A 27,682-nucleotide genomic window follows, 5' to 3' on the forward strand; every position below is an offset into this window, starting at 1 on the left:
CGTTTTTTAACTGACAAAATTCAAAATATAATCTTCAAATGTATTTTCTGGGGTTACTGCAGGTTACTTCTGAGAAGGACATATTTTTTTGGGGGGTGGGTAGGTAACATTTCACTTAAATGGAGTTCAAAGTTAATGTTCCATATCATCAAATCAATTGCAAATATTCACATGTTAAAAACTATTCTTAGTGCCTAGGCCATACAAAAATAGGTGGTGGGCTGGATTTAGCCTATGGGCCAGAGTTTGTCTATCCCCACTCAAAGAGGTCTCACTTATTTCCTTTTTCTTTGTTCATTCTGTATAGTTGCTAATGGTGACATTTTGAGTATGCTTGATATCTTTGGGTAGATCTGGGTTTCTATCTGGTATTTTTTTTCCCCCTCCAGCCTTCAATATTTCTTATAGTAAAGGTTTAATGGCAACAAACTCTTTTATTTTTGGAATGTCTGGAAATGTCTTCATTTCACCTTCATCTCTGAAGGATATTTTCACTAAGTATAGAATTCTAGGTTGACTCCATTGTCTTCTGGATCACATTATTTCTGGTGAGAAGTCAGCAATACTTCCTATCTTGGTTTCTCTGGATGCTCATAAGTTTTCTCTTTATCACTGGTTTTCTGCAATTTGATTATGATGTGCCTTGATGTGGTTTTCTCTGTATTTATCCTGTTTGGCCTTCTTTAGACTTCCAAGATTGGTGGATTGATATTTTAAATCAAATCTGGAACAGTTTTCTCTACCTTCCCTGAGACTCCAACTACATATATGTCAGAACACTTGCTGGCTCCAGCTGACAGTCTGACTGCAGCCTAGTGAGAGACCCTGTGCTAGAGGACCCAGCTAAGCTGTGCTGGATTCCTGACCCACAAAGCTGTAAGAAAATAAATGTTATTGTTGTTTTAAGACATTGAGTTTTGGGACAATTTGTCATGTGGTAATAGATAACTAACCCTCTGACCTTTTTTCCTAATCTTCCTGATTTGCTCCCATCAGTGAATTTTTTGATCCAGGTACTGTATTTCTTAGCTCTAGAATTTTCATTTGGTTCTTTTTAAAGTTTCCATTTCTCTTCTTTTTGAGTTATTAAGTCTTTGAACATATTTATAATATGAATTTTAAAGTACTTATCTGCCAATTCTATCATCCCTGCCATCTCTGACTCTGCTTCTATTGACTGATTTTTCTCCTGGTTACAGGACACATTTTTTCCTGCTTCTTTCCATGTCTCATAATTTTTTATTGAAAGTTGGACACTATGAACGTTCGAGTGTGGGATGTTTGCATTTTGTCATCATCTTTTAGCTAATATTGGGCTTTGTTCTGGCAGTCAATTTACATGTGGATCAGATTGATCCTTTCAGGAATCCGTTTAAAACTTTATTAAGAATTAAGGCAGTCTTTAATCTAGGGCTAGTGTAGCCTTGCTCCTAAGATACGGCCTTTCCAGAGTTACTAGTAAATGTCCTGGATGCTTCAACTACTGGGGAGCTATGAACTAGAGTTTTGGCCAGAACTTTAGTTTATAGCTCCCCCGTAGTTGTTCTTTGACCAGACTTGTGAGATCCCACAGGAGGCACACACAGCTTAGTATACAACAGAAGATTAAAAGGCATCTTTCTAGAGCTCATTCTCAGTAGGGCTCCCTCCTCTCCATACTTAATTTTGCTAATTTCAGTTGCTGAATTTCAGTTCCCCCAACTCTGATCTGTGTCTCCCAGGTCAGTGAGACTGCTATGCTCTCCTTGGGAAACCCTGGAAGAAAGCTGAAGTGATAGTAGGTCTCAGCTCATTTGTTGCCCTTCTCTCAGGGCTCACTGTCCCGTACTGCCTGTTTTTCAATGTCTGCAAACAGTTTCTTATATTTTGTGCAGTTTTCCAGTCATTTATGATAGAAGGGCTAATCTGGGTACAGCTACCCTGTCCTGGAAGTTGCCTATGGGAGTCTTGTAAGCAATACATATTTTGAATTTAATGAAAGAATGGCTTACTTTTTCCATGTCTACAAGAATAACTTAAAATCTAAGCACTCCATTTATTTATTATGAAAACACAGTTTGGAGCTTGGCAGGAGGCAAGGGAAACAGGTTCTTCCAATCATTTATCCAGCTGAGAAATCTTCACACAGATTTCTTCAGTAGGAAACAATCTCTGCCCTTACCCTCTTCTCAATTCAGATCTCTTCTGATGTTACAACCAAGAAAAAAAAAAAAAGAATTTGAGGAAATGGTAATCAAAATCTAGGAAAATGTAAATGTCTGTAAACTTTCCATTATACCTACATAACTGTTTTGTTATTATGGGTCTATAAGGCCCAAGTCAACAATTAAGTGAAAATTTAATAGCAAAAAGAAGGCTTCTCCCAGGAGGATAAAAAGATGATACCCCTGAAATGTTTTCTACTCTAACAGATATCAATATTCCAATCAACACAAGGAAATTCTTTCTCATTTATTAGTAAGTCTTAGGGAAAAATGAAGAAAGTTTACACAGAATGTAAGAAAACCCACTGAGTGTCTCAGTACCAGCCAATTTTCTTCATAAACATAGACATTCTTATATGTCATGCAGTGAGCAAACATGCCCCCAACAGCTCCCATGAGCAACTGTAGTACCTGATAATGAATATGGGAAGGTTTTTATCATCCGTCTAGGGCTCAGAGTAGAACTGCCTGCCTCCTAAATTCAGAATGTTGACCCTTCCAGAGACCACACATTGTACTAAACTTAACCTCTTTTCCAGGAACTAGAGACAAGCACAGTGGTCCCATCTATCATATGCTGAGGGTACACAGAATAGTAGGTTAAGAACAAGATGCTGGGTTTGCCTTTTCACTACAACTTTGAGAAGTTCTCCAATGTGCCTCCGTATCTCTTTGTTAGAGCCTCACTTGCTCTTGGCTGATTCCAAATTCCAAAAGCAACTTTTATTTTATATTTTAAATTTTGTTGATGTGGACCATTTTTTTTAATTGAAGGAAACTTTTTAAAAAAATTTTATTTAATGTATTATTTTTTTGCTGCGTTGGGTCTTCGTTGCCGCATGCAGGCCTTCTCTAGTTGTGGCGAGCGGGGGCTACTCTTCGTTGCGGGGCACGGGCTTCTCATTACGGTGGCTTCTCTTTGCTGCGGAGCATGGGCTCTAGGTGCGCGGGCTTCAGTAGTTGTGACATGCGGGCCCAGTAGTTGCAGCTCGCAGGCTCTAGAGCGCAGGCTCAGTAATTGTGGCGCATGGGCTTAGTTACTCTGCAGCATGTGGGATCTTCCCGGACCACGGCTCAAACCCGTGTCCCCTGCAATGGCAGGCGGATTCTTAACCACTGCACCACCAGGGAGGTCCCGTGATGTTGACCATTTTTAAAGTCTTTATTGAATTTGTTACAATATTGCTTCTGTTTTAGTTTTTTTGGCCGCAAGCCATGTGGGATCTTAGCTCCCCAACCAGGGATCGAATTTGTACGCCCCTGCGTTGAAAGGCGAAGTCTTAACCACTGGACCACCAGGGAAGTCCCTAGAAGCAACTTTTAAATGTTCAGTGTAGTTCAGGCAGAGTGAGAGAAAGAGCCACTGAGCACTGACTGTAGCCCCTGGACAGAAGCTGCCGGACTGCTGGAGGATGCAGCTGGGAGCATAACTAGGCATGTCCAGTGCAAACGTCAGGTGTCAGTTAATAATGATCAGGTCAGTCAACGGGACACATGCTGAGTTGGCTCCCACAGGCTAAGTTCTCAGGGGTCTGGCCAGTGTTATCCAGCCGCAGCAACTGTTCCCTGAAACACAGTGATGGCCTATTTAACAGCAGATCACAGCTTGAGGTTACTGTAAACCAAACTGGGTCAGAGAACCTGAGAATGCAGTCTGGCATTCGATGATGCAAGCTGGCCTCACGCTTAGAGTGTTTCTCCACCTTTACCCTGTGGCACACGCCAGGTCTTTCTTTCCCTCCCACACACTTGGAAAAACTGAGGTGGTCCCCCTGTTGCCTAGAACCCATCTCCCAGCAGCTCCCTTGTTTTGGAAGAAGATGATAAATAAATCAAAATGCACTAAGCGGCACTTCCACAGGCACTTGCCTCCTTCACTGAACGTGCACCTCATCAATCACACTATTGTCTGCTTGAAAGGCGAGCCTTGTAAATGTCATCTCCACTCAGGCCCAAGGAGAGGCGCATCCAAATGCAGCAAGGAGTTTTAATTGGATAGTGTAATTAAACTAAAAAACCCCAGCAGACTCTCTTTGACAGGACAGATGAAGACCCCTTTTAATAGGGCTGGGAAACATATCTGTTAGAAGGACGAGGCACTGCCTGCTCCTGACTGTGCTCCAGAGTACCCTTGTGAAAAGGCAATTCAATAACTGGGGCATTTAACACGTTAGAGTCTGCTGTGCTCTGTAATCGAGCAGTACTTACCGTATTTGATCTGGAACTTATGAAATAAGTCCTTGTCAGAGAATAAAAACACAGCATAGCTTGCCCACCTGATGTCTGAAGTGCCTGGACCCCCTGGGAATCGACAGAACCTTAGGATGTGAGTATAAATGCAAGCACCTTATGAGGCATAGAGTATGCCAGCACGGCCATGGACACTCACCCACCCACCCACCTTGGGGTGCAGCTCTTTCACCCAGTGGTAGCTGAATGCTCACCCTCATTTCCCTCTCACACATTCTCACGAGCATCTAGAGAATATGACAAAATTCCTGGGTACCTCTCCTCTAGGAACTGGAATACCTGTCACGTCAACGTGTTTGTGTGTGTGTGTGTGTGTGTGTGTGTGTGTGTGTGTTCTCTGCTGGAATTACCCCTGTCAAGTAGGCAGAAAAGAAATCAGGTGGTCAGAGGATTCAGTGTATGGGCTGTGATGTGCCCAAGTTGATTTTAGTACAAAACCTGAGTCCTTTTCCCAGTCTCCCTGCTCTCCTTTGTTGGGAGAAGGGGTGGGGGATGCGCACACAGACACATGCACACACGCTAGAGGCCTGCAGCTCCACAAACAAGGTAACAAAATTAGTGAGAACAAATGAAGAGGTTCATGCCTGCACTGGATTGTCTTAAAAGCAGACCATAACAATCCCTTTCCGATGGAATGCTAGTGTCCCAAGGTCAAGGTCAGGGAACCCAGCATCTGGATGGATCAAGACAGCCTCTAAGCTGGGGCTCAGGTGGGGTGCGGAGGCAAGGTTTCAGACTCCCCCATGGAAAGCTTTCCAAAAACACACACTTTATTTACAAAAACCTCCAAGTCAGTTTGCCTGGGCCCTCAGACTGACTGATCTTTCTTTTCTAAGAATGGTGAAGGGTTTGTTAGATGACTGCTTTTACTCCTCCATAAAGCCTCCTTGGAGCTCTGTTTGCAAATCTTTGAATACTCTTTAATACTGGTCTTTCACCATGAGTTGATAAACCCATTAAGAACATATAAGTGGGGCTTTCCCGGTGGCGCAGTGGTTGAGAGTCTGCCTGCCGATGCAGGGGACACGGGTTCGTGCCCCGGTCCGGGAAGATCCCACATGCCGCGGGAAGGCTGCGCCCGTGAGTCATGGCCGCTGGGCCTGCGCGTCCGGAGCCTGTGCTCCGCAACAGGAGAGGCCACAATAGTGAGAGGCCCGCGTACCGCAAAAAAAAAAAAAAAAAAAAAAAAAAAAGAACATATAAGTGAATGCTTATAATCTATGAAAACTGGATACTGAATTAAACCATCAAATACCTTTAGGTTTAAATGCAAACGACATAAAAGCATTTCAGCCATCAATTTGGCTATCACTTGTAGCCAGTATGAATTCTGCTGGAAAAGCTATTTTCGTGCAGATGTGGAATTCAATGGGAAAGACTGACTCGTGTACCAACATCAATCAAAATGTCGACTTCCCTGGCAGCTCTCAACAGTAAGGCAGGTTCAAAGGTCACAGGATAAAGAAAAAGCCAAGCTCTGGTTCAGCTCTAATATCTCCTCGGTAGAAGTCTTGCAAAAGTACCCCCTTCTGTATTAGCCCTGCTTTCATTAATCTTCTTGCCATCTTCTTTAACTAGTCATGCAGAACTGCTCGATAGCAAGACGTATAATGGGGAAGGCCCTGTGCCTATTACCACGTTAACATTCTCTTAAGCCCCAGTGCAACAATGGAACGGGAAGGCAAAGGAAATCTGCAACTGCAGGGTGCAGTGCAGGCAATTCAATTACAGCCTGGGCTTACCTATGTCCTTCTGACCTATAAAACACAAGAGGGCTTTGTGTCTAACTGGCTCGGCCATTAAGGTTGCTGAAGATCACAACAATGCTGGTCTTTTCTATTTAAGCTAAATCAATGTGGACAAATCATTATTCAGTAGCTTTAATTTAATTAGTAAATTAAATACACTACTTTACAGATCTTGTCAAGTACTTACGAAAAGAAAGATTCATTTAAGTGGGAGGTCACCAGTAAACCCAGCTAATTTAACTCATAATCTTAACTGAATCTCATTTCAAATATCCAGCAGGTTCTATTCACGAGGGCTTAAGAGTCTCCTGCAGTTGTGGTTAACTCACAATCTCAAAGAGCTCCTGCCCTGAATCCAAACAGTGTTTCGGACCAAAAAAAACAAAAAAACAATCCCCCACCAACACAACCAGCATCAACAGAATCCGATTTCCTTTAAATTATACTATTGCAAGAGAATGTAATCAGGTTACCTCTATTACGTTACTTCCTTAAGATTTTAGATCATCTATACTTGAGATACAGAGCTCTTTTCAGCTATAAAGACGACAGCTACTTTATTAAAGTTTAAATATGATTTCTTAATGATAGGCTGCTTCCTTTAAAGACTCTAAACCTGCACGACCTTCTTACGATAAAACCAGACCTGGCACGCTTAAGTCTGGTACTTTATTTAAATACAGCCCAGGAGTCCCCGACGGGTGCTAATTTCACAGAAAGGTCCCTTTCTTTTGTTTCAGTGTTGGAATTTGAGGCTAGTACTTAAAAAGAGTGTCCACTGCATTTAAAGCCTACATCTAGACCTGTATAAGGATGGAGAATTATTTCTGAGACAATTTAACCATGGTCGTTTCTGATGGAAACATTCTCCTATATGATGTATACGTCTTTGTTCAGTTAAAATGAAATTAGAATTAATTCATCTTTTAGAGGTTTGTGACATCCTTCAAACAGCAAAAGATATCCTAAGGAGTGGCAAAATCAGACTTAGAAATCACTGATTTGAATAATAATGGCAGCGTACAGCTTTTTTTTTTTTTTTTTAATCTATTAAGGCAGAATGTGTTCTTAATTTCTCAGGGCCGTTGACACACTGATTTTCTCAACTAACTTTTGTAAGCGTCCATATTTATATGTACAATTTTTTTAAAGGCATGTATCTATTTAGTCATTAAGTTCCAGGTCTTAAACACTCACAGGGACAGAGCAATAAATCTTCCCTATGAGAACATGGCCTATGAGGTAGAAGTTAGGGGAAGGAAAGAGAGCCATAGAATTGCTATTTATGGAGTATGGCTTCAGAGTCTGGGTCTTTCTGATTCCACAATATATGTAATTACGTGTTTCACTGCAGGCGCTCTAATGCTCAGTCCCTTTGCCAAGTCAGCTATTCACATACGTTTTGGATACAGCATCAATTAAACTTGAGTTGTGTTCTTTATGACGACCAAATTAATGGTTTGACAGCAGCTTTTTCAATAAACACTGCAAACTGGCCATATTTGAGGTTTTAAAAACCGTTTCTTTTCTGTTCAAAATTCTGACAAACATGTCTCAAGTAAGACTGGGGACAACTTCATTATCCTCCCCACAGTTAATGCCTTTTTGTAAAGAAGGCTGTTTAATAACATGTCTGCTCTGTTTTCACAACTAAATTATTCCAGTTGGTCACACGTTCTAGTCTTCGGCAAGACACTTGTGTTATGAGAGATAAAAACATGAAAAAGGAAATATACTGCAGAAATCAAAAACCTTATCTACTTCTAGACTCTCTCTCTGCCATAATTCGTTTAAGAAGGCCCCAAGAATTTTTGACGTAAACTCAACTACAAACATACATCACTATGCTGATAAAGATCACAGGCTAAACTTATGAAATATAGTGACTTTCATTTCTTTAGTGCTGTTAAAATAAGTTTTTTCTAAGGTTCAACAGACACAAAAGATAAAAAGGGTTACCATTAATCCTTTAAAAAAAGAAGGAGAAGAAGAAGCCGCATAGATTAATTCTGTGGTCTGATGATGTTCTTGAAGATGAACTTTTTAGATTAAGTCAATGAATTAATTTGATGAAGATATTGGAAATCATAAAAAAAATAATAGCATCAAGCTGATTCATTTAATACATCTTTGTTTTGGGCACTTTACAACATAAATTATGTTGAATAACTTTCGGTTTCTCAATTCTGGCCTCATTAAGTTCTATTTCAAGACATTCACTGAGGACAACCCTGCAGGCAGTGTGCTAGGGAACGAAAATACAGAAACCAGTCTCTGGTCAATGAGTTAAGCATGGAGATGGGGGTGGGAGACAGGGTCAGACCTCAAATAAACACAGCTCAGTGTGTGAGCTGCTTTACCAGAGGTGTGTGCAAACACCTGGGGGCAAAATTACAGAGAGAGTCTGACACTGGAGCTGGATCTTGAAAAATGAGTGGGCCGGGTATGAGGAAACTGAGGTGTCCATGAATTAAAGGGAGGGTCAGGGTGGAGGTGTATTCCTGGCAATGGGAAAAGCGGAAGCACAAAATTCAAGGTGTGTTCGTGTGCCAGTAGTTCACAGTGACCACTGTGGTCACAGTGACTACAGCTCAAGTTCAGGATCCCCAAATTGGTAGGGATTAAATGCAGACACACACACCCTGGCCCCTGAGAACCCAGAGCTTTGAGGGACAAGGTCTGAAAGTGCTGTGCTGGGGACGGGGACTCAGAAGTATCTCACTGGGGCAGGCAGTGTGCCTCTCTGTTCAGGAAAGTGTCATAGTTCTAGATCTCTGGGGCCAGAGTGAGAGAGGGGGAAACCTCTATAAAACCTACATGTGCGGTTTTTACACAGAACTGTTCCGTGGGTCTAAGCATAAGACAAAAGACTCTCCTGCTCGACTGTCAATACAGTCGTATTGAAATGGTGGGGCCCACATCTGCTCTGGATCCCTAATGCTTGGAACTTGGCCTCGCTCTCACAGATGTGTGATAATTACATTACTTCTTGACTGAATGACCTTAAGAGGCAACAGAAAGGTGGTAGCTGTGCATCTGTTTCATTCCCTCCTAGGTTGGGTGTGTTACATCCTTTACCATTTGGTGACTGAATCACAGCCCTCCTGGACACAGTGAGTGTCTTGGTGTGAATGTAAGGGAAATCTGAATCCTATTTCTAGCTCTTTCTCTAACCTCTCCACTCCAGTTTATCCCCCTATGCAACGTGTAAGTGATTGCCTTTCATTTCTCAGAGACATGGAGAATTTATAAAATGTTACTTTTCAAAGCATTCTGAGTTCTTGGGAAGAAAGATGCTGGAACAATGAAATTTTTACTGGTTGGCTGGAGTGAGAGGATTAGGAAGAAGATGTTTATCTAAAGGCAGACGGAATCTGGCCGCCTTGGGGCAAGGGCCCAAGAGTAGCAGGCGATTTTCTCACCACTCCTTCTGGCAACCATCTTGCCTCTGCAAGCCATCGAGGCCTCACTGGGATGACAGGAATGGTGGGAAGTGGGGTGGGCATGGCTTTACTCCTTTCCCCTGCACCACTATGTTCTCCCTTCTTGCTAAGCTGTAGGCTAATGAGTTGAAAAGAGGAGACCATGTAGCCCAGCACTGCTGTATTTGACAAAACAATTAAATACCCAACCATAAATGAGGCCAAGTGGCATATGTGCCCAGTTCGCAGGCCGAGTTTTTGTTCTTTAAGCCCCTGTTTAATCAGTTTCATCTCAAAAATTTGAGCCATATTACAGACACTTGCTGGCCTTTAGATTTCTTACTGTTCCTTTTAAGTATGTCATTCCTTATATTTGTTCCCCAATTTAGCAGACACTGGAATAAAGGGGATTAACACAAATTGGGTGCTTATTAGGTCACACTGCAAGTTACTAAATCAGAACCTACTGGTGTGGGTCCTGGGTGGCTGCGTTCTAAATAGGCTCTGCAGGCAGTGCTGGTAACGCACTGGATTTGAGAACCACTGTCTTCTAGCCTTCTCCAGGCAACTAACAAATCATCCTTTCTTCCATGGAGGAATATCACTGCAATCTGTGTCCTTTCTGCCTCTTGATGGGACTGAAGCCCTAAAAATGATTAATCTAAAGCCTACACTCAATTACTTAACTGCAAAAATATAATACGCTAAAATATACACCCAGATTATATCTACTTTGATAATTTAAACAGAGGAGTGCCAACCCAGCAGTGATCTCTTCTGCAGGACCAGGCAGGAGTTTAATTACGAGCTGGTAGGTCATGCAGCTGCCAATTATCTGGAGGGTGATGACACCTCTGGCATGATGGATATCTAAATCTAGTCTTCAGCCACCACAGGAAATCCTCCAACTTCCCTCGATCTGGCAAGGAAGGAAGGCAGGTCCAGGTCTGACAGGTCCAGTACCCAAACGGGAAGGGGAAAGGAGCACAAAGTGAAATGAGGGCTCTGGTGAGTGCAGATTCCCGTCAGGAATCTGCCCCTGTGCCCCCAGCCCTCAGCAGGGGGCTACTGAGGTCAGGAACCACTGTGAGGTTCTCTACTGCCCTCAAGACTGAACAGAACAGGGGCCCATGTCAGGCTCTGGGCACCGTAATACAATCCCATTTAATTAAAAGAAATTTCTGGTAATGAATTAAACAGACCCAAGGAAAAAAGGACACAGTGGCAATATATTCTCCTGGTACCCAGCACGCAGAAGGGAAGGGAGGAAGAGCGGAAGGAGACATAAATAAAAGGGACTACTCACTGGGGCTTTTTTCTTCAGCAAGGTCACAGGCACAGAGCAGGTCAGAATCGACTGAGATGGGTTTCTGCTTAATCCAAAACTTAGTGCTGGCTTTCTGATTCGTAACTGGGTCTATCTCTACTTTGTCTCCAGAGATACCTGTAAGGCCAAGGGGAGGACAAAAAAGAAGCCACAAGAAGTACAAGGTGTAAGTGCTTTCAGTGTAATCATTTCACCTGTCTTACGAATCCTAAATTGCATGAACATGAGCTCTTTCTAGGGCTTTGGGGAATGCCATAGGCTTCTTAAGACAGACATAAGGAGATTCCAAATGGCACAGAGAAGTTGCAGTCTGGTTTCCCGGGTGGGTGAGCTGGGGTTGGAGCCGGGGAGGGGGAACAATCAAAAACCATACAAAAAGGTATTAAGAAGCTTACCTCCTTAGATATAACACAGATACAATATAGAGTTTATCTACATTTTGTTAATGAAATATAGTTACTATGAGATAAGGTTCATTTAAACAATTTTGATCAGTGGTCTCTGTTTTGTTTTGTTTTGCATTAGAAGATCTGGGTTGGACAGATAAAGCTGTAACATCACCTATGCCTAAATACCTAGGCTACCAATGAAGAGTTTCTGATCTGGAAAAATCTTGCACACTAAAAATAGGAAAAATCTCTCTCTCACACTAAATAATTCTCTGACACTAAATAATTATCCATACTGTACTTAAAGGAAGTCAAAGGATCCTTCACATTAAACATTCCAAGTTCAAGTCTTGGAGCCTGGCTTCAGGCTGTGGAGGTCACTGCTTCTCCACCGATGAAGAGACAGCACTGGGTGTGCACTTTATGTAACAAAGACTTTCTAACAGGAATCCAGAACATTAACTACAGGGACTTCAGGTTTCATTTTCAGAGCTGTGAAAGACATAACACACTGTGCAGTGACTGGGAGCAAAGGTGTTAGGAGAACCAAGGTAACACCAGGGATCGAGGGTGTCCTCGGATAACTGCAGAAACGCACAGCAATTGCTCTCCTGGTATCACCAAGCAGAAGGTGCCCAGCCTGACACAAAGGTTTTGGCTAGATGCTCTCTTTTTCCTTTTACTGAAAATCGAGGAATCTGTTCATGAAGTCAAACAAAACCCTTCAATATCCTTCCAGAGTGGACCCCAGATGGAATCTTAAAACTAATTAATTTTTAGGCCACAGTTTAAAGGTCAGGCTCAAAGTGAAAAAAAGCAAAATGAAGTAAAAATATAAGAAATAATTAAAACAATCAAGAGTTCATACTGAAACAGAAAAGACAACCAGAATTAACATATTTCATCCTATGGATCACACTTAGAAATTTTAAAATATAATGTGAGAAAACTTAGTAGGCCATAAGATAAGGTAGATAAAAGAAATAGCTAAATTAAAAAACAAAAATCAAAAGAACACAATGACCACAGTCAGACCAAATTTAAAATTAAAAAAGAAAACAAACAAAATCCTAGTGATTAGTTCTGCCACACACTCCATTCATCTCTATTTTACTTTATGAATAAAGAAATTCCAAACAGCAGTCAGACAAAGGCAGGAGACTGGACAGACTGCGGAAGAGTCTCGCCTGCTGTCTGAAGGAGACACTGCAGTTCAGTTGCTTAACCCTGGTCATTACCGTGTGGTCTTTGGAAAAGACGAACAATTGGTATTTTTTATTAATCGAACGCTGGAATTTGTCATTAGACATATTTCAGGAACACCGTATTTCAATTAGGCATAACGTCATAAGCCCAATTGACTCTGGACGTCCAGGTCTAGATGATTTCAGGAGGGCGAGAATGTATCAGGAGACCAATTTTATTACATTTCACTTAAAATAGATTACCCAGTTACACTCTTCCCTCCAATTTGGTCATTAAATGTTAAAGATCTGGACATTTCTATAGTTCCCTGAAAGAAGAAAAGTACTTACACTGTGGTTGTTGGTAGTGTTTTTTTTTCCCTTCTGCTTCTTGTTTTGACATTTATAAAAGTCAAAACGAGCAGAGCAAAATAAATGTGCAGATCTCTTATGTGGAATAAACCCTGCCCCACATTCCTTTCTCAGAAAGGGAGGGGGAAAGATCATCATCAGAGACATGGTTTTAAAATTTTGTTCTACGGCCCTGCAACTCCTGAAGCCGTAGTCAGTCAATATTGTTAATGTAGCTTGTTAATTTGATAGGATTTGTCAGGTAACTCCACTGGAAAATTATATAAAACTGTTCCAGATGAAAAGATGATAGTGACATGAATTTAAGTGATAGAACAATAGTGGAATATAAACCAGAAATGACACCCAAAGTGGCTGTTGATTTATTGCCGTAGTGAGTTTGGTTCTGGGCTCCCATGTATATTAGTGCTACAAATCTGGGTCCATTTAGCAGAGGGATGCGCATACATACATCACCAGCTCCTGCTCCAAGCCAAGGTCACTCCCCATTGCATCAATCTTTTCAACAGAGCCTACTTCACAAAGCAGGACTCTTGTAACCATCTCAGATATAACAGACTCTCGTCCTCTTTCATCTTTCTTTTATCATGTAAAGTACACTTTAACTTCTATTATTTTTATCTGCAAATTCTTACTGTATAGTTCATCCATTATGGGTTGTATCTCTGCATCAATTGCCTAAGCTCTGCTCGGCCACAAGAACACTTTCCCAAAGACACCCTTTCCTGGGGTTATTGTGCAGTCACTGTTCACAGAGGGGAACCCCAAGCCTGCAGTTTGGGGATGAAGATGTGGGAGACAAGCGCACTAGATTCAAGACAGGCAGGCAGGTGGAACACCGTTTAAACAAGTGGTGAGTTCCAAAAGAGATGCGTGTAAATCAGATTTTTTTCTGAATCAAATCACATTTTCCCAGTGACTTCTAGTTTCAGAGATACTTTATCTTCATTTTGGATTGATCTGTAATTGGCAGGGGCTCCCAACACTTTAGTTTTAAGTTTCTCTGCCCTGCAGGCTTTCAGTCAAGTAGTTAATGATCTGTAAAACACTCGCCTGCTTAGAGGAGTCACTATTTAAAGAAACCTGTAGGGGAATCTTTCCTGACGGGAAAAATCCTTTTGTACATTAAATAACCTCACCCTACTTGAGATACGTGAGTCCGGCTTCTTAAAGCAGGGCACACGGCCCCACAGGACCCTATTCGCTCTTGCTGGACAGTGGCAGCCCACTGCCGGAGCCCATTTTCCTGAGCACACCCAGACCCCACTACTGTTGAAGACAGAGTCTGTGGAATCCAGCCGGGAAGCAAACAGGAGGAGGCAGCCTGGTGGAGAGGAAACCAGTTTGGAAGCTGGTACTACAGGCCAGGTCAGGGGCAAAGAGCGGTGAAGCATTAACTGGTACTAACTATGTGCCAGAAAGGTTAGAAATCCTTTGTGTGCATTGATTCAAATCTCACAACAACCTTATGAAGTTGGTTACTATGTTTTTCCCTATTTTATAGATGAGGAACCTGAAACACAGGGAGGTTAAGTAACTTGCCCAAGTTTACACAGCTACAAAGTGGCAAGGCTGGAATTTGAAGAAAGCCAGGTCATCTGGTTCCAGAATCTGTCCCCTCGTCCACTGCACTATTCTGCAGGGACTGTGCGAGGTGTTTTACGTAACATGCGCTAGGAGAGATGACGGTACTTGTCTAAGGCTGGGGATATTGACTGACTGACTGATTGATTTGGCTGCGTTGGGTCTTCGTTGCTGCATGTGGGCTTTCTCTAGTTGCGGTGAGCAGGGGCTACTCTTCATTGCAGTGTGTGGGCTTCTCACTGCGGTGGCTTCTCTTGTAGAGCTCGGGCTCTAGGCGTGCGGGCTCAGCAGTTGGGGCTCACGGGCTCTAGAGCACAGGCTCAGTAGTTGTGGCGCATGGGCTTAGTTACTCCGTGGCATGTGGGATCTTCCCTGACCAGGGCTCGAACCTGTGTCCCCTGCACTGGCAGGTGGATTCTTTACCAGGGAAGCCCAAGGCTGGGGAGCTTTTAAGTGGGAAAGCTGTGTTCATACTCAGAGCCATCTGGTTCCCAGGTATGATACTTTCTACTGCTCTGCACGGCCCCATTCAGCTAGGTCAAGAAGATGTGGTAAGAAATTCTGCCCACCTAGTCTTTAGTTTCCTCCCTCAATTTTCACCAAGGAACAAATAATATTCAAATGTGCCAATAAATGTACACCTATTTTTGTTCATACATGGCAAACTGGAGCATGGAATCCTATCAATATTCTTCTGTTTGACCACTGAGCATGGTTCTGAAAAGTTTTTGTGTAAAGTCACTGAAGGAAAGGCAGAGGCACTCCTTAAAGTGTCATTTATGCACTACTTTATAGTAATTCAAATTATAAACATACGTCCAAGAAAACAAGGGAAGCTGGCTTTTGTTAAGTTTACATTTCTCCAACTTAAATGGCCAACAAGAGTTAATACAACCATGTTAGAATACAATGCAACCATGAAAAATTATGTGTAAGAAAAGCTCTGACTTGGAAAAATTCTTATGACACTAGGTGAAAAATATTTATAGAAAAGAGATCAAAAGGATATGCTTCATATTGGTAAGAGTGGTCAACTCTGGCCAGTGGGATTACATCCTTTTCTATATTTTTCCAAAGTAGAAATTTCACCAAAAACAAACATCATTTTAAAAGTTGACTTTGTTTGTTTCTACTTCAGAATTCAGTACTCTTTCCCAATTTTTATTTTTTATTTATTTTTGGCAACGCCATGTAGCTGCAGGATCTTAGTTCCCCGACCAGGGGTTGAACCCGCGTCCTTGGCAGTGAAAGCGTGGAGTCCTAACCACTGGGCCGCCAGGGAATTCCCTCCCAATTTTTAAAATGTGAGGAAGTAAGTATGTTAAATTCTGTAACTGGTAATCATGAGAAGTGATCCTAAACTGAAGACTACTTCCACCTAGCAGTTCTCCAGTCCCTGAGGGGCTGGACTGCTGGGAAGGGCCCCCAGGAGCTGCGTTATACCCAACCCGGTGCCACTCTGACAAATGGTCCTGGGGAGGCTCCACCCCAGCAGCCCAGCCGGTGAGGAGGAGGAGAGGATGGGGGCTGGCCCGAAGCAGCCGGAGTCAGCCCCTCCCCTCGGAAACATTTGTCTCCTTAACCAGCTCTCCTCCCCAACCCACTTATCCAAAGCCATCCGTCATGACCTTTTCATGTTCTCACTTCTGACAGCTTCCAGATACAGTGAGTCAAACTTCACTGGAAGCAAACTATCACACCAACTGTCAAAGGCAGAAAACACTGCCTGATTGCTGTCCTCCATCAACGCCACCACATAAATCCTTCCTTAACAAGCAGCTCAAAATAAACAAAAATGCAACTATAATGTATATACAACTCTCTGGGAGACTATTTGTCCAATGCTTTAGAGTTATCACAAGGAGACCCTTGTCTGTTTTAGCTAACCAAAAGATTCCCGTAAGAGGAAATGAGCCCTGTATATCACCTTCTGCTAACACAGACTGGGTACCTACTTGGGGCAGCCCCTGCGCTGGGTCCTTTTGTGTGTAGCAACTTAATGAGAGCTCACCACATCTCTACCAGGAAGGCAGTAGCAGCCCATTTTACATTTAAAGGCAGTAGTGCAGAGAGGTTAGGAATAGGGGACTTTGGAGTCACAGAGTCCTGAGTTCGGGTATCAGCTTCCCTACTTCCTAACTATGTGACTTTGGGAAAGTTGCTATAAATAGATGGTGATGATAATAAAATCCACCTCATGGGCTTGTTATGAGGATTAAGTGAAGTAAGACTTGTAAAAGTGCTTGGAATAGTGGTTAATCCATAGCTAGTGACATATACGACTACTTCTCATGACTATTGTTACCCGGAGTCAGGCACTGGGCTAAGGGATGTGATACAGACCCAGTGATGAGGGTCAGGACAGGGGAGTGAGCTCAGAGAGCCCTGGGAGGGATAGGAACAAGGGACCTGCCCGGCGCTAGTCTGGGGTGGGGGTGGGAGGTGATTCTCTCTGGGACCGGCTCTATACCCCAGTACTGGAAGCACCGGGATCCAGAACAACTGTCCACCTGGGAAGCCCAGTGCCCTCATCCCCACGAATCCTTGCAATAACCTCCCATCACCAAGAGGGCAAACCTCTTCCCAGCAACCTCCAAGAGTTCAATTCAACATCAGGAAGAACATTCTCACATCTGGAAGTTGTGGAAACGTTTGTGCTAGGGAACCCCTGCCCTACAAGGTCTCCAAGTCATGAATCTGGAGATCTTGATCTCACTGGTATTATCCTGGGCAAAGTTACTTCTCCCTCGGTGAGCCTGAGCATTTTCCTTTGTAAAATGAGGAAACAACAGTACCAACTCCTAGGGTGTCATGAAGGCAGAATGGCCTAAGCATGTACAAAAGAGCAGAGTGCCTGGCACATAATAAAGGCCCAATTATTATCAAAATTATTATTAAAAATGACCTCAGAAAGGTGAAATGATGTACTTGACCAGGGTGAATCAAGTTAGGAAACGGCAAAGCTGGGGTTGAAGCCCAGGTCTATGGGACTAAGTCCAGTCCGTGTGTGTTCCGACATGTCAGCTGTTTCCTATATGCTTGACTCTTAGAAGGCACAGCTGCCCCACAAGGCACACTTAAAATACCCTTCTAGTAAGCTGAAACACCAGTTTGGCAAAAATTAGGGCATTTAACATTCCACGCCTCAGTGTATTTCCTGAGTTATTGCTTATTTGCTTGGACATCATGAGCTGTGGTTCATTCATCAATTTCCTACAACTGTGAATCCAAGACTACAAAAGCCCCACTGCTGTTAAATCCTGGAGTAGCTTTTTATACAATTCTGCAGTCCTCTTGTCTTCAGGTTACCTAGAGCCTATGAAAGCCTGGAAAAGCCCCTGGGGAGTGTCACTGAACAACTCTTGGCCAGAGTGGATTTTGCTGAATTTATACAGCCAATCGATAGCATCTACAGAGCAGGCAGGGAAGTCTTTGATACTTCTCTGAATTTACCCACAGGATCAGACACAAAGGCTGTTTGGGCTTAATGAGAGATCACCAAGTCTGGGGCTTTCATTTCCCATATGAAGAAATTGAGGCTCAGGGCAGGGATATGACTTGTCTGATGTCACCCATTAATGACAGCTATAACCATAATTCACATCCCATACTACCAAGCTAGGGCTTAAAAAGACCCACTTTGTCTCACTATGCATTATGTTTACAGTGATCAAATGCATGACAGTATAGGGACTTGCCTGGTGGTGCAGTGGTTAAGAATCCGCCTGCCAGGGCTTCCCTGGTGGCGCAGTGGTTGAGAGTCCGCCTGCCGATGCAGGGGACACGGGTTCGTGCCCTGGTCTGGGAAGATCCCACATGCTGCGGATCGGCTGAGCCTATAAGCCATGGCCACTGAGCCTGCACGTCCAACAGCCTGTGCTCCGCAACGGGAGAGGCCACAACAGTGAAAGGTCCGTGTACCGCAAAAGAAAAAAAAAAAAAAAAGAATCCGCCTGCCAGTGCAGGGGACACGGGTTTGAGCCCTGGTCCAGGAAGATCTCACATGCCACGAAGCAACAAAGACCGTGCGCCACAAACACAGCAGTAATGCTGTGCTTCCTAAGATAATTTATAATATCACCTGCAGAATGAGGAAAAACCTGATCGTCCCTACGCCCAGGCCCCAGTACATTGTCAGAGCTCAAGTGCCAAGGATGAGGAAGTGGTAAAAAGAATACGGAACCTTGGCAAACTCTCACGTATCCGATTCCCACTAATTCCATTATGCCAGTGGTTCTCAACGTTTTCCAATTCTTAATTCTTTCTCAGCCATCTGAGGAGCCTGACACATTGTCACTAGTAACCGTGGATTACTGAACAGGAATTCTCAAAAGGGCAGATCTGGGAGCAGAGAGGAAAGTATACAGTTAGAAAAAGCCTCTCGAGTTTCCGACATTCCCTGTCAGGGGATTTTCCCTTGACTTGATCACTGCATTAAGCATTAATGTGGTAAAGAAATTTTCTGGAGGCAGTCTTGATAGTATCTGTCCTGCTACCTCATAAATTCATTAGGATTTGATAAACTCTATTCCAAATTTTGGTTCAGAAAATGTTGTCACAACAGGGAGAGAACAATTATTTAATACTAGAATTTATTGCTAGTTTATTACTATTAACACTAGAATGCTGGGACTTCCCTGGTGGTCCAGTGGTTAAGAATCCGCCTTCCAATGCAGGGGACGCAGGTTCGATCCCTGGTTGGGGAACCAAGATCCCACATGCTGTGGGGCAACTAAGCCCTCATGCCACAACTAGAGAGCCTGCGTGCCACAACTGGAGAGCCCGTGTGCCGCAACTACAGAACCCACACGCTCTGGAGCCTGCATGCCACAACTACAGAGCCCATGTGCTCTGGGGCCCATGCACCACAACTAGAGAGAGAAAACCCGCACACCACAACTAGAGAGAAGCCTGTGCACCACAACGAAAGACTCTGCATGCTGCAACTAAGACCCGACACAGCCATAAATAAATAAATAAATATTTTAAAAAATATTAGAATGCTAGAATTTGCATTCTCAAATTACTCAAGGACCCAGGGATCCTGGAGTTAAACATGATGCAAGTCTCCTCATGAACGTTTTAGTGCCTTTGAATGGAGAAGGGTATCTCCTTAGTATTCAATATGAAATGGAAGAGTGGAAGGAAGATCAATCCATTTCTTAAGAACATGAATTTCCAGATTACGTAATGACTTGAACTATCCCATTGGAAAATAACAGGGGTGAATATTTTATCCATACAAGCACATGACCTACTTTCAGTGTCAGAGTGAGCTTGAGGAGTAATAAAGTCCAGGCCACAGCTGTTGCTTCCACTCACGTAGTTTTGTGTTGTAATGTGTTTCTTAAGTTTGCATAGTACATATTAAAAAATAATACTGTGATAAGGTCTTCTTTGAGTGCTGGCTTTTAGGTACTGACCGGAGGGTTAAATAATAACTGCAATAGGATAAACCAGGAAAGACAACAGATGGCAAACATGCTGCCTCTCATCATGCTCAGGCCCAAGGCAGACATTTTTAATCAATCACAGAGTTTATGTTGCCCTCAGATGCAGCTTGAGATGCTACCTCAGCACAATGCTCTGGGCAGCCATTACAAACTTGGAGTTGTTTATGAGATGAAATCTCTTTGCTTTCTCTAAGGTATGTGCTACTGTACTTGATGCTTTTGTTAAAAAACTACTGTGATCACAAGTGTTATGATTATGCATATGGATTGTTTTATGAAGAGATAATGGAGGTAACCATGGAAACTTCTGGTAGAGGTTGTTTTATAATATAATCTTTATCTGTAAACCCTATACAGAATTATGTTAGATTATATACGCAGTAATGACACAGATGGGATTCATGGTGTATTATGTATTCAGTAACATATTCCTTTGGTGACATAGGGATGGTCAATGTGGACAAATGATAAGGTGAAGGAGTCAAGTTAGCACAAGTGGCACAACTATCAAAACATTTCTCAGCCTGAGACCCTGTGCTGGGAAAACCAGGCTGACCTGCCCAATAAGTAAAAACAAGCGTTGGACAAAGAGATAAGGGGTAAGGAAGTCCTTTGAATACTGTGAGATTGCATTTCCCAAACCCCATAATTAAGGAGAGATTCTGAGCCAGCAGGTCTGGTATGAGGCCAGGGAGTTGGTGAGTCTGATACACAGTCATGGTAGGAACCACTGCCTTAAAGTACCATATAAATGAGAGGTATGCTATGGTCATGTCTTGACCTTCTCTGCCTTGAGTCTTACATGGGTTTATGGGCAGCCCCTTGGCTGGTGTGTTGTAATTCAGTTTCCGTCAGCCAGCCAACAAGAACTTATTGATAGTATACTATGGGCTTCTTAGATCATGGCTGGCATTCACCATCTGACCCTTTTATTTATTTATTTATTTTTGCGGTACGCGGGCCTCTCTCTGTTGTGGCCTCTCCCGTTGCGGAGCACAGGCTCCGGATGCGCAGGCTCAGCGGCCATGGCTCACGGGCCCAGCCGCTCTGCGGCATGTGGGATTTTCCCGGACCGGGGCACGAACCCGTGTCCCCTACATTGGCAGGTGGACTCTCAACCACTGCGCCACCAGGGAAGCCCCCATCTGACCCTTTTAGATTCAATTTCCCCAAACCTACTTCAACCTGCCAGCCTTGGCATGTTTGGGTAGCACCCATGTCTTAGTGCCTGATCCTACGGTCAAGCATACAGGAGCTCAAGTTAATGGAAAAAAATCTCAACTTGGTATAAGCTCAGGCAAGATCTACACTTAAAGGGCACCTGTACTTTTACGCCCAACATGGAAGGGAAGCAGACAAGATGAAATAGTCCAAAAATACTTTCTGGAAATACAGGAATGACGGCTTTGTTTGTTGAGTTTTCCAGGTTGACAGAGCATGGGTGGCAAATAGATTTCAACTTAAGAACGAAGTAACGCCAACTGATTGGTAGGGACTGCTTATAAGGCTGTGTTGGATGGGACTTCCCTGGTGGTCCAGTTGCTAAGACTCCGTGCTTCCAATGCAGGGGGTGCGGGTTCGATCCCTGGTCGGGGAACTAAGATCCAACATGCCACGTGGTGAAGAAAAAAAAAAAGGCTGTGTTGGAAATGATTCTGAGGTCAGGTCTGGGCCCAGAGGGAAGAAGTGCAGTGACTGATTAACAATGTGAACGGAGGATGGACTAGCAGCACACGTGCTACACTGACACTGACCTCCAGATGCTAGGATAGGGAGAAGAGTGAGGGATGGGCAGAATTTTTGGAACTGGCCAACTAGAAGTAATCACTTCCTTGGCGAAGGGACGTTATTAATGACTGACACATCTGTCATGTGATGGACTGGATTTAGTGTATAGGATTGAGTTTCAGTCCCAGTTCTGCTACTGGGACTGGATATCCTACTGTATATCTGATGGCTGACAGGGAGGGAAAGAGAGTTAGTACTTATTAAGCAACAGCTATGTGCCAGGAAGCACTAAGTGCTTTATATACATCGCATGATTTCATTAACTCCTCCGAGCTTCAGTTTTGTCATGAAATGGGAATAACATCGTCAGTGTGCTGTGTCAATTAAATATGGTAATGGGGTGAAAGTTCATTGTATACTGTACATTGTTATATTGATAGAAATACAGAATATTAGTGCAATGACGATCTGCATTCAAGGCATGATCTAGTTGTTAGCCACAGGCCTCAGCCTCAGACAGTCTTGGATCCCAGCCTCATTACTTACTAGATTTTCCCTTTACCCCAATCTCCTCAAATAAAAAACAGAGATAATATCAGTACTATCTAATAAAGTACTATGATTACAGGAGACAACGCATGTAAGAGAGTGATCAGCAGAGTGCTTGGCACATAGCAAGCATTTGATAAGCGATAACTGCTTTTAAAAATTATAATTCTTCCTGTTATTATTTAAAAAGATCAGATCTTTGTCCCAGGTTTCATTAATGGACTCCAATCAAGTTTTTCATTCATATAAAAGTCTGGTGGACCATTCTCTGCAGGAGTGAGAAATCTCAGCATATGCTGTCCTTTGCCAAGCAGGATTGGCCAATTTTAGAAAGCAACAAGGCTGACCTGTCTGTTTCCGTTGATGACGGAGAAGTGTCCAGAATGACGGTGATTTCTGGCTTGGTGGGTAAATTTACTAGATGGGTGGCATTTCCCTCAAGGACAGACTGAGTGGCATAGAGCAGAGGATTAAAATGGTCTGTCCCCACGTGCAGCTTGTGTGAGGAGTACTGTATCACATCAAAAAGTAAACCTGGGGGCTTCCCTGGTGGAGCAGTGGTTAAGAATCCACCTGCCAATGCAGGGGACATGGGTTCGAGTCCTGGTCTGGGAAGATCCCACATGCCGTGGAGCAACTAAGCCCGTGAGCCACAACTACTGAGCCTGCGCATCTGGAGCCTGTGCTCCACAATGGGAGAGGCCGTGACAGTGAGAGGCCCGTGCACCACGATGAAGAGTGGCCCCCGCTCGCCGCAACTGGAGAAAGCCCTCGCACAGAAACGAAGACCCAACACAGCCAAAAATAAATAAATTAAAAAAAAAAAAAAAAAAAAAGTCAACCTAAAACGTTGGGTGAGAGATGGGGAGCGGGTTGAGTGAGAACCGAAGTTGCTGCACGCGCTGCTTAGGCTGCTCCCTAGAGTCAATGCACTGCCATTGGGATGGGGTGTGTTTGTGCCTGAGTTTCTGTCCTTTCTGCCTGTGACTGGAGATGGGCACGATGTAGGATATGCTGCTTGACAACCAGTAAGATATGATATATCCGGATGGGCAGTAACACACTACTTCATTTCTCTTTTTAATATGGTGAAGAGAAAAGGCTTTTAAAAAAGAAAAAAGCTCCTTTCCACAGAAAAGCCATATGTGATCACTGTAAAAATCCCAGGAAAAAAAGAAAAAAAATCACTTGTAACTTTACCACCCATTGATAACTATTGTTAGCATTCTGATATATTTCCTTGGAGGAATTTTTAAATATATATATATTTATGTATACGTGTGTTGGCATATATGTGCTTATGTACATATACTCATATTTGCATAGCTGCAAATCATACTGTGAATGTTATTTTTTCTATTTTTTTTTACATCTTTATTGGAGTATAATTGCTTTAAAATGGTGTGTTAGTTTCTGCTTTATAACAAAGTGAATCAGTTATACATATACATATGTTCCCATATCTCTTCCCTCTTGCGTCTCCCTCCCTCCCACCCTCCCTATCCCACCCCTCTAGGTGGTCACAAAGCACCATACTTTTTCTATTTTAACATATTGATACATTCCCATTTCAATAAAAATTTTGAGAGGGCTTCCTCTCAAAGGTTTTATAACATTTCTGTATATGGCTGTACCACAGCATACTTAAAACACGCTGCTGATCACTGGATTATTCAGTTAACAATTTGTTATTAAAAGAAATGCTGAGACTAAAAAAAAAAAAAAAGTCTGGTGGAAAATTGATGTAATTTTGGGTCTTGCAAATCAAAGTCTGAGTCTCTTATCCCCTGACTTTCCCAGAAACAAACAGCAGACAGTAAAACTGGGACACTGGCCCCTACTCCCCAATCAGGAGGCAGGCTGCTACAATGGCACCGCAGAGCTTGGGAATGCCGAGCCTCGGCTCTGCGCTCTCATGTACCACTAACTCAGAGTGGATGGTTTTTTGTGGAATCAGCAGTGCTGCTGGGTAAATGCCGCACACAGACACTTACCACTTAGAAGAACTTGCCACAGGGGGCAAGTGGAATCTCTGCTCTGACTGACACAGGATGGACGAGCAGAGGAGACCATCCATCAGTGTCAGGAAAGATCTGAAGCACCCGGCTAGTCAGTTGAAATAAAATAAATTATTTACTGATCTCAGAATCCGGCTGCTCACTTGAATGCTCATAAAGAACGTTTGCTGCCCTGAACTTCGCAGTAGATGCTGTTTCAGAAAGAAAGAATTTCTGGACTACTGTGTGCAGCCTTTTGTTGTTGTGAGAATGAAAAGGGTGTTATCTGCTTTCCAAGAAGGAAGTAAGGGTCTTAATACATACCTGAGCTCATCTACATGCGAACAGGAAACGAACTTATTTATTCACTGCATGATACAGTACTCGTGGGCACAGTTTATCCGACTGTCACAAAATTACTTAGGATTAATTAATGAAGTTTTTGCTTATAACGGTAAAGACTGAATTTAGATTCATAACAGAAACAAATGTTCTGACAACATCTAATATTTTAGAAGTTCCTCAGTTGTGACTTTCCACCAGAGGGTGCTATGTGTGCCACTGGAAGCATTCAGAGGTGACTGGGACCAGCTTCCAGTCACCTCATTTCTGAGATCCAATGCTCTAGGCAGAGACACTTGCATTACTATCATCATCTATTTCTACCTGACAAGTCTCCACCGTGACTTTGCCAATAGAGCCACTACTTAATTTGAGTGACCTGGTTAAATACTTTCAAGACGGTGGACTAGTGCTCGCTTTGGCAGCACATATACTAAAACTGGAACGATACAGAGAAGATTAGCATGGCTCCTGTGCAAGGATGACACGCAAATTTGTGAAGCGTTCCATATTTTTATACCCTGAGAAAACCATAATTCAAAAAGAGTCATGTACCACAATGTTCACTGCAGCTCTATCTACAATAGCCAGGACATGGAAGCAACCTAAGTGTCCATCGACAGATGAATAGATAAAGAAGATGCGGCACATATATACAATGGAATATTACTCAGCCATTAAAAGAAACGAAATTGAGTTATTTGTAGTGAGGTGGATGGACCCAGAGTCTGTCATACAGAGTGAAGTAAGTCAGAAAGAGAAAAACAAATACCATATACTAACACATATATATGGAATCTAAAAAAAAGGTCATGAAGAACCTAGGGGCAGGACGGGAATAAAGACTCAGACCTACTAGAGGATGGACCTGAGAACACAGGAAGGGGGAAGGGGAAAGGGTAAGCTGGGACAAAGTGAGAGAGTAGCACTGACATATATACACTACCAAACATAAAACCGATAGCTAGTGGGAAGGAGCCGCATAGCACAGGGAGATCAGCTCGGTGCTTTGTGACCACCTAGAGGGGTGGGATAGGGAGGCTGGGAGGGAGGGAGACACAAGAGGGAAGAGATATGGGGATATATGTATATGTATAGCTGATTCACTTTGTTATACAGCAGAAACTAACACACCATTGTAAAGCAATTATACTCCAATAAAGATGTTAAAAAAAAAAAAAGATGGTGGACTAGGAGAGAAAGCAATAGGCAAAATAAACATAATAATGACAATGATAACAGCACTAAGATAAGCTACTATGGGCCACTTTCATACACAATCTTGAAAGGTAAACATTATAATTCCCACTTCATAAATGACAAACGCTAAGACTGAAAGGGGAAGGGACTTGTCTAAGCTGACACTGCAGGCAAGTGGTAAAGCTGGGATTCAAACCCATTTTTGCCTGCAGAACTTGGGCTCTCTGCACAGACCCTTTTGTGGACTTTTTCCTTTGAATGAATATACAGATCAGAATCTGATGAATTCAAGTTTGGCTTTTTGCCTTTGGAAAAAATGTGGGGAAAGAAGCCTTGCTCTTGGTTATCTTTCCAAGGCACTGCTTTGCACCTTGGGGAACAGCAGGGATTATGCTCACCTGGGAAAATCCTCACCTTGTACCCTGGACCTCTATCTTGACTGCAGTTAGGCTACTTACTGGGCTTCTTAAAACTAGACCCACTCAGAAAAAGCAGACCCTCTGTTACTGGGAAAGCACTGCAGGCAAACACAAATGATGTCTGAGTAGCATTCTTATTTTAGCAAATTTTTTTTTATTTTTTTTTTTGCGGTATGCGGGCCTCTCACTGCCGTGGCCTCTCCCGTCGCGGAGCACAGGCTCCGGACGCGCAGGCCCGGCGGCCATGGCTCACGGGCCCAGCCGCTCCGCGGCATGTGGGATCCTCCCGGACCAGGGCACGAGCCCGCGTTCCCTGCATCGGCAGGCGGACTCCCAACCACTGCGCCACCAGGGAAGCCCTAGCAAACTTTTAATTGAAAATATACAAAGTGTATAAATCCCAAGAGTTTATATAACTTGACTTTTCCACAAAGTCTACATACTCATGTAATCAGCCCCCAGATCAAGAAACAGAACCTTACCAGTACCCCAGATGCTCCCCCATCCAGTCACTAGAGCCTCTTCACTCTCCAGGATAACCACTATCATTACTTCTACATATTACTTTTGTGTACTTTTGAACATCATATACATGGAATCATACAACATGTGCTTTCTCCCCCTTTTTTGGGCATCTGGCTTGTTTTTGAGCAGCCTTATTAATTTTACTTCTATGAGAGATACCAGAAAAAGCATCTTTAGAAAGAACAACACTGAAGAACTTTATGTTTTAAGAATTAACATTAAATAAACAATTTTTACCACTTTAGAGGTTTTTTTTGTGAGGAGGGAGAAAGAGGTTTACGGAGGGGGAAAAAAGGTAGGTTGTGTGTGTTCCAATTCAGATACTGGGTGCTAATTCATCTATTTAGTCTGTCAGAATCACCATCATCTTACAAGCTCTTGTTTACTGAGCACTTGCTATGTGCCATGCACCCTTCTAAGTATTGCGTGTGTGATAATGACTTTTCATCCCCGTAATTACCCTATCTATGAGACAGAGACTATTATCTTCATCTTACAGAGGAGGAGATTGCGGCTCTGCATCACTTGACTGTGTTGATACAGCTAATGAATGAGCCAGGGTTTGAACCCAGGCTTCTAACTCTTCAGTCTGTCCTCCAAGCTTCCACTATATTGCCTCTCCACTAACAGCTCACAGTCTACCAACTGCCAGGCCCTGCGCTAAGCTAAGTGGAGTATCTGACTCATTCCCCACAGCAATCCTAAGAGGCTGGCACACTGATATTCCCATTTAAACAGAATGGAATCAAGCCTCAGAAAGATTAAGACACTTGCCTAATACTGCTGGTTGTCGACAGAGCCACAATTTAAACCAGATGTGATTCTGATGCTCATCTCTTAATTAGTAAGCTACTGTCAGCATATCTCAAGCTCCTGTCGGTCAAGTTGGGATGAACATTTGAGAGCTTTTTGAGACTTATTACAAATCAGCCACACTAATGCCCACATTAGAAAAGGTTTTATTATGAGACATTTACAAAACATTTGTG

At 43.0% G+C, this 27,682-nt stretch overlaps 1 protein-coding gene and 1 non-coding gene across 6 annotated transcripts in view; one reads left to right on the top strand and one right to left on the bottom strand.

Annotated features, from left to right (window-relative positions):
• The window catches only part of MAPKAP1 (MAPK associated protein 1), a 231,214-nt gene that overhangs the window by 16,113 nt on the left and 187,419 nt on the right, over nucleotides 1-27,682 (bottom strand). For all 5 annotated transcript variants that reach the window (XM_029201627.1, XM_029201625.1, XM_029201624.1 and 2 more), the window contains one exon: nucleotides 10,931-11,068. In XM_029201627.1, the coding sequence (XP_029057460.1) occupies nucleotides 10,931-11,068 (138 nt within the window). Of the gene's footprint in view, nucleotides 1-10,930; nucleotides 11,069-27,682 lie in introns of those variants that run through there.
• Nucleotides 24,959-25,065, top strand: LOC114884886. Its single transcript, XR_003790947.1, has one exon. It is a non-coding gene; the product is annotated as a U6 spliceosomal RNA (small nuclear RNA).

This window comes from Monodon monoceros, unplaced genomic scaffold (genome assembly GCF_005190385.1).
Source record: "Monodon monoceros isolate NGI ecotype Baffin Bay Population unplaced genomic scaffold, NGI_Narwhal_1 Super_Scaffold_5, whole genome shotgun sequence".
NCBI classification, from domain to species: domain Eukaryota; kingdom Metazoa; phylum Chordata; class Mammalia; order Artiodactyla; family Monodontidae; genus Monodon; species Monodon monoceros.